This window comes from Sciurus carolinensis, chromosome 1, assembly GCF_902686445.1.
Source record: "Sciurus carolinensis chromosome 1, mSciCar1.2, whole genome shotgun sequence".
In the NCBI taxonomy this organism is placed as follows: Eukaryota; Metazoa; Chordata; class Mammalia; order Rodentia; family Sciuridae; genus Sciurus; species Sciurus carolinensis.
Window position 1 is genome coordinate 154,403,457 of NC_062213.1, and position 7,144 is coordinate 154,410,600.

General features: G+C 37.9%; 1 protein-coding gene across 1 annotated transcript in view; it reads left to right on the top strand.

The window, feature by feature from the left end:
- The window catches only part of C1H1orf141 (chromosome 1 C1orf141 homolog), a 45,615-nt gene extending 39,856 nt beyond the window's left edge, over positions 1-5,759 (top strand). The window contains 3 exon segments of the mRNA XM_047539272.1: positions 1,723-1,792; positions 3,202-3,376; positions 4,618-5,759. Coding sequence (XP_047395228.1) covers positions 1,723-1,792; positions 3,202-3,376; positions 4,618-5,187 — 815 coding nt within the window. The 3' untranslated portion in view covers positions 5,188-5,759.
- The last annotated feature ends 1,385 nt before the right edge of the window (positions 5,760-7,144 follow it).

Sequence of the window (7,144 nt, forward strand, 5' to 3'; positions counted from 1 at the left end):
TCTTCCCTTTCCTGAAGTTTTGTAGTTACCACCAGTCAGGACCCTGGGCCAGATGGCATTTCAGAGTTGTGAATGGGAATTCTCTCCAGGCAGATATTGGAGAATGTTTCAGATCCAATCAACCAGGCCTGCTGTGGTTTGGTTTAATCCCATGTCACTCAGTTGGCAGTGGAAAGGAGTGGTTTTTTAAGTCTCCTTTCATAAGCCAGGGGTCCTCGGCCCAGCCCTTGTTTCTATCAGTGGGCCTCTGTTCTCTCACTTGCCTTTCCCATGTCTGCAAATGGCATCTACCAAATTGCTGAGGCCAAAAAACTTAGAAATTGTTTTTGATGTCTCTTTTACTTTAAAATTCCATATCCAATCCACCAGTCAGTGCAGTTGGATCTGCTTCCAAAATATAAGTGGAAACCAACCTTTTCCCATCACTTACTCTAATAGAGTCCTTCTCTACCCCTCCAGTTTGCCTTATCCTAGACCCCAGCAGCAGCCTGCTACATGGCTACTCAGCTGCCACTCTTGCCACATATTCCTCCACAGACCAGACTACTCATCTCTGGGAAGCAGGGTGACTTTTCTAAAACAAAAATCAATCTACTTATTGTTCTGTTGAAATTCCTCCAAAGGATCTACCGTAACCAAAATAATGACTTGACTTCACCCCATGGCTTCTGTGGCCCTATGCAACTTGACCCTGCTATCTCATCTCATCTTTCTCCACTCTCCCGGTCTTTCCCTCCAGCCCAGCAATGCTGGCCTTCTTGGTCTCTCAGTGCTTGGAGCTGCTTTCACACTGAGCCCCACACTTTTTTCCCTGCCCACTAGGGCTGTGCCCCACACACTTTACCAGGCCACCGCTTCCTCTTTACTCTGATTCCAGCTCAAATATTCCTTCCTGAGAGGGAATTGCTATGACCATCCTAAGGTGAAGTACCATGCTTATCTTCTTCTGTAATACTTTCAAGTATTTGAAATTATTTTATGTATTTAGTTGTTGGTTGGTTTACTTGCTTATTGGCTATTTCCTCCCTCTGGAACAGAACTTCTGGCCAGCATGCATGATAACCATTGTGCAGGGAAAGAGTTATAGGCGTGTTAAAATATTGATTCTACAGCCCTCCGCCTGTTCAGTTGGCCCTATGACAGTCTGCCACAGGTTAACTCAAGTGCTTATCCCAGCGTACTATACAAATAGTAGTAATCAGAATGTTTGCATGATGTGGTAAGTTTAGGAAGCACTGCACTGGAATATAAACTACCAGAGGACAGGGAAAAGTTTAATATGTTGCTAACAGCATGTATGTCAGAGAACACTTAGGAAAGTATAAAAATGCTGTATTTGGAAGGTTCAATCCTGGGCTCTTCCTTCATGCCAGGTGCCAAGATATGTTTGATAGCTGCTAAATGACTTCCCTCCTTAGCAAGTGTTTAACCATCTGAGACTTCATACTGGTTAATAATGACTTGACACACTAGCCAGGCTTGAAAATTTAGGAAAGCATTCTTCTGTGAGACATCTCTCTTTGAGATCACATGTATGTTCCATCTGCCTTAACAAAACATTAAAGCCTCAATCTGTCTTTTCCAGATCAAGAATCACTTGCTTACTGAGTAGCTTCTGCAGATCAAGTGCTTTCGTGTTCAGCTGTAAAATATTTTATACAAGATATTTTCTAGGTGCCATAATATATGTGTGTCATTTTTGAAAATCTTTTATAATTTCAGCTCAAATGGAAACAAATACTAGGAAATCATTGGAGTCGATTGGTTTCTTAGAAGATGATATAAATAAGAGGTAATTTACTTTAAATATTTTAATATTTTATTCAGTTTCTAGTAGGATATGAGTTCAATTATATTTTATAATATAATTATATTTTATAATTGTCCAGAATGGCTTTATTCTAGTCTGTTTTCAATATTTAGTTCCACAGTACCATCCAGTGAATGGTCCAAGGCTACCCAGTTAATAGGCATCACTTCCAGACCTGGGGCAAAGTCAGCTGCAAGGAACAGAAAGAACAGAGTTATATTTTTGTAGTACAGAGATAAATTTAATTACACTGTAACATGGATATGAAAAAGTATCTTCTTTATTTTTTGCGTCAAGTTCTAATCTTTCTCAGGAGCCTCTCAACCTCTGTATAATTTTAAAAAGCTCTATTAATACAATGTATTTTAAACTCTGTTTACAGCAATAATGAATAGCCTCTTCAGGTTTAACTCATTCTTCTGTTTCTTTCCAAGACAATATCTGAGGAGTATACAGGTGAGGAGCTCAGTGAGCTCTGTGACAATGAGGAAAAGGTACCTGACCAAGGGACTTAGTCGGTGCTCCTATACTGCTGTCAGGATTCAAGAATCCATGGTGTGCTCTCTCTGAGCTTGGTTAGGGCCCACTCTTGACTCTCACTGGTGTGGTAGACCCTCTGTGTCTCTGCCATACCCTCCAGCCTGGTTTTCTTTCCACGAGATTGTCTATCTATACCTCACCCATGTCAAAGCTTTGCTGCAGGTTACCTTAATCCTGCCATGATAAACCCTGTGGTTAGCCTAAAATCAATACCCATGTCCTGAGTGAACCAAGGAAGACCTGGAATCCTTCCTGCCAGACCACTCTATTTCATCCTCTTAATAAAACTTAAGACACCCTATGTTGACATGAATCTACACTGCAAAGCTTCTCTCAGACTCTCACCAAAGGATGTGGCAAAAACCTCTCTACCTGTGTGCTCTTCTCAACCAACATTATGTATTCCCTCCCCACCTCAAAGTCAAAGAGGCCCACATAGGACTGTCTTGCTGCCACCTCTGCTTTTGCTGTTTTCTCCTACAAACCAGACTGATGATCTCATCCAATTGAATGTCTGTGGGACAAATCAGGTATATGGTAGCGGGGGCCTGTAATCCCAGTGGTTTAGGAGGCTGAGGCAGGAGGATCAAGAGTTCAGCAAAAGTGAGGTGCTAAGCACCTGAGTGAGATCCTGTCTCTAAATAAAATTTAAAAATAGGGCTGAGGATGTAGCTCAGTGGTCAAGTGCCCCTGAGTTCAATCCCCAGTACTGCTCATGCCAAAAAAGAAAGTCTATGGGACAGGGATTGGAGATGTTGTCAGTGACTTCTAGGGATAAAGGGAGGCAGATAAGAATTGAAAAACTGGTGTCAGTCCAATAAACAATTCCCTGAACTTGTGTTCATTTTCAGAAAAACGTCTCCTCCACTGCTGAATGACTTCAGTACAAAAGAAAAGAAGTCAATCACAAATGAGGATTCAGTAAGAAAGAACAGCTTGCTCCCCTTGTGTTTTGAGGATGAACTGAAAAACCCAAATGCCAAAATAATCGACATTAGTCCAGCAAAGACAGAAACTTCTCAAATGGTAAAATCTATTATTATTTAATCAAATACCAATACTACGAACCTTAAGGAAGGCTAAAAGGTCAACCTGGCTTAAAAGCTATTTAGTTTCGATTCACTCAAGTATAGCTCCAGACTGCTCCAGCAGGGCCCTTGCTATTATTGAAGATTAGTTTGCAATTCTGATGCTGGTGGGGATTACACTTTCTAAGGCCTTTGCCCTTGCTGCCTCTCAAAGCTAGATATGGCCTCTACCACCCTCACTAGAGGAGTCCACAGTCTGCAAATTTTTACTCTGCCTACTTCTTCTGATCAGAAGACTCTCCTAGGCGTATCTGATTGGCAGAGTCCATATCACAAGCTTGTGCCCAAGTCCCAGAGAAACTGCTCAAGATAGTTTCTGTCTCTCCTAAGAGCACACCAACTTGTAAGGTAGGAAATTCCCTAAAGTGTGGAGCACCTTATAAAGTACTAAAAGCACTCATATAAGATGAATTTCATTTCTTATTTCACGAAGTATAGTCTAAAAGAAAAAGTAACAATCATTGACTTACATTTGCAAACTAAATACTGATAATATGCATATTTAACCAATGGAATTAATCTTTTCAAAAATTTTTTTGTAGTTATAGATGGACAGCATGTCTTTATTTGTTTATTTTTATGTAGTGCTAAAGATTGAACCCAGGGCCTCACGTGTGCTAGACAAGTGTTCTGCCACTGAGCTACAACCCCAGCCCTAGAAGTTAAATCTTTTTACTTAGAACAAGACAGAGATTATGAAAACCAAAAGTGGAAATGAGGGGAAAGTTTAAAATGTAACTCAAACAAACAGATTTTGATATTATTGTGGTAAAAATATGGTCTATTTTTAAGTCAACCTATTATTTTGGCTATTTTATTCCACAAATAAATGTTGAATACTTTTTGTGTGCTATTATGCTAAATATTAGGATCAACAGAAAAAAATTTAAAAAATTAAGATCAATAGATATACCCATTAGCAGATAATTTTAAACTTTTTGAATTACGTACTAGAATATCCAGATGTTGCAATTTTGGTTTGTAATCAGTTACGTCTCTTGTAATTTTTTTACATAATCTTTTTTTGGTACACTTTTTAAATTTATGGAACATAGAAACTTAAAATAATGCCAGTCCAATGCTCCATCCTATGTGAAAATTTTATTTTCATATTTAAAATATTTGTAGCTTTCTTGCCTCCTTAGGCTTATGACTAAGTAGTCTTTTTTTTATTCACAGGCACAAAAGGACACAAATCCCATAATTTTCCATGATACAAAGTATATTCAAATGTTACTTTTGACAAAAAATGGGTTTTCTCCCCATCTTTTGGAAAATGGAAACATTTACTCTCAAAAAAGAACAAGTTTTGTTTTAGAAAGAAACTGTTCAATGCTCAAATCTTCAATTGGTGATCAATTACTTACTTTTTCTGAACCCCGAAGAACTATGTTTACAGCATGGGAAAAAGATAAACCTTTGAAAGTGGACCACAGAACAGTAAAGGACAGTAGCGATCAGCCATCAAAAGACAGACCCTGGAGTACAAGTTATACTATCTCACCAACTTTTTCCCATTTCAGAAAAAAATGTGTAGGTTATCTTGATAAAACTGTTATTGGAGAAAAGAGTGATAAAGCTCGCAAATTTGAAAGAATGCTTTCTACAGTGAAGCCAATGCTTACACACAAATTCAGTGTCTCACCTGTTAAAGGCTACTCAAAGCCTTTGAAAAATATCCTGGAAGTTCATAAATTAAGTGACTTAACACCGTTGGATGATTTGTTAAACTTGTCAAAAGATGATTAAAGCTCTCCAAAGTTATCATTTGTACAGTAATAGTTGGATAACAAGAAGCAAATATCTAAGTTTCAAGATGATAAAAGAAATCCACATATAATATTCTAATGGATGGCATTAGAATATTAGTAAGGCATAGAAACTGGAGTTACAAATCAACAGTGGTCTGTTGGAGAAAAACATCATGTTTTAGTAAATAATGGGACAACATTAGGAAATAATTATCAGTGAGAGGAACTAGTCCATGATTTTTTTTTTTACTAACTTAATTAAATTGATCAGTCATCAGCATTCCAAGACCAAGAATGGCATAGACTGATGAGATATTTGTTGTTGGAAGCCAAGAACCTTGTTCTATAATTGAATATCAAATGAGACAAACATACCATTAATTTGTCACTGTGGAATTAATCATATCAGCATTTTAGAGAACCATGGGTAAATAGTATCACATTAACAATGTATACAACTAAATGGGTTGTGTAAAATTTTGAGTAATTTTTTTGTTAGAGATATTAGAGCTTCGTTACTTTATAATGGTTTTCCCAAGTGTAACTTTGACTTTTTTATGAATTGTAATTTAAAAGACCAATTTATACTTATTAAGTTAAACGATTTTGATAGCAAAGTCTATATATTTTTACATTACCATTTTATCTGCTTCTCATTAACTTCTCTTTAACTCAAACAATATAAAGCAGACTTCATCTTACAAACAAGTCGCTTTTCAAAAGTTCATTTGTAATCCATTTCTTTGGAATTCAGAATGTATTTTACATAAAAAATAATCTTGGGGGGGCGGGGCGGTAGAGCACTTAGTTGCCTATCAGGCGCAAGGCGGTGGGTTCAATTCCCCAAAGTGGAAAAAAAAAATCCTGGACGTGATAAATTCCAAGGTTAACCCACAAAAGATTCCTTAGCTTATAATTTTATCCCAGAGTTTAAGTAAAATAGGTAAAAAAGCAATAATTATATAATCCAATAATTAAAAGAGAAAGCTGAGTAAGAAAGGGGTGTTTTAAATCTTCACCTTTAATACTTAAGGAGAAGCTGGGTGGGTTAGAAGCATTTAAGGGAAGGCTTTGGGAGCCTTTGACAAAGAACTTCCAGGCGAGAGGAGGTGGGGCGGAGCTCCGCGGCTTGCTTGCTTTCTGGTACTGGCTGCAGAGTGGGAAAGCTGCAGGCGCTCAGTCATGAGTCACTTTTCCTTTTCCCTCCTTTCTGTCCTAGTCGTCATCCATTCTTCCCTGCCTTCCCTCCTTTAGAGTCACCACAAAGCAGCACAGTGTCCCAGCTCCCCTGCTGGCTCACAAACTCTTCTTAAGCAGCAAAAATTAGAATAACAGGAAGGAGAACACATATTAATAACGGTACCAGGGATGATGGTAGTTTTTCCTGAGACAGCGAAAGAGTGAAGTGTGAGCCTTGGGATAGGGCAAATAGGAGTGAATTTGGACAAATAAGGTAAAGTCTCTTAAGTTTCTATTTTATCTCCATCTAAAGATGGGGACAACAGTACCTTATTACAATATTAGTATTTTCAGGATTAAAGAATACATAGTATTTTGAGCATTGTAGCATTCAATAAAAATTCCCCTGCTATTCCACCTTTCCCCATTAGGCATTTTTAATGTATTACTTTTTAAAAAATGTTCTCAGAAGTGTCTCGTTCCAGTCTTTTCTAAGTTAAATGCTATACTTAACTATGATATTCAGACTTCAGCCCACAGTAGGCTAAAGAACTGAGAGCTTTTCTATTAAACTTTTTTGGAAGTTTCTGCTGGTGCTGCTGAGCTTTATCCTTTAAGAAAGTATTGAAGCAATTTAAAATTACATTTGACTGAGGATCCTCCTCTTAACTGGGAGCAGTGGCTCCTGAGAAGTTGGTAACCTAACCTTGGCACATTTCTCTTCTACTTTCAGCTTGAATCTATCCTTTCTTCAACAGCTGCTGGAATTTTCAAGC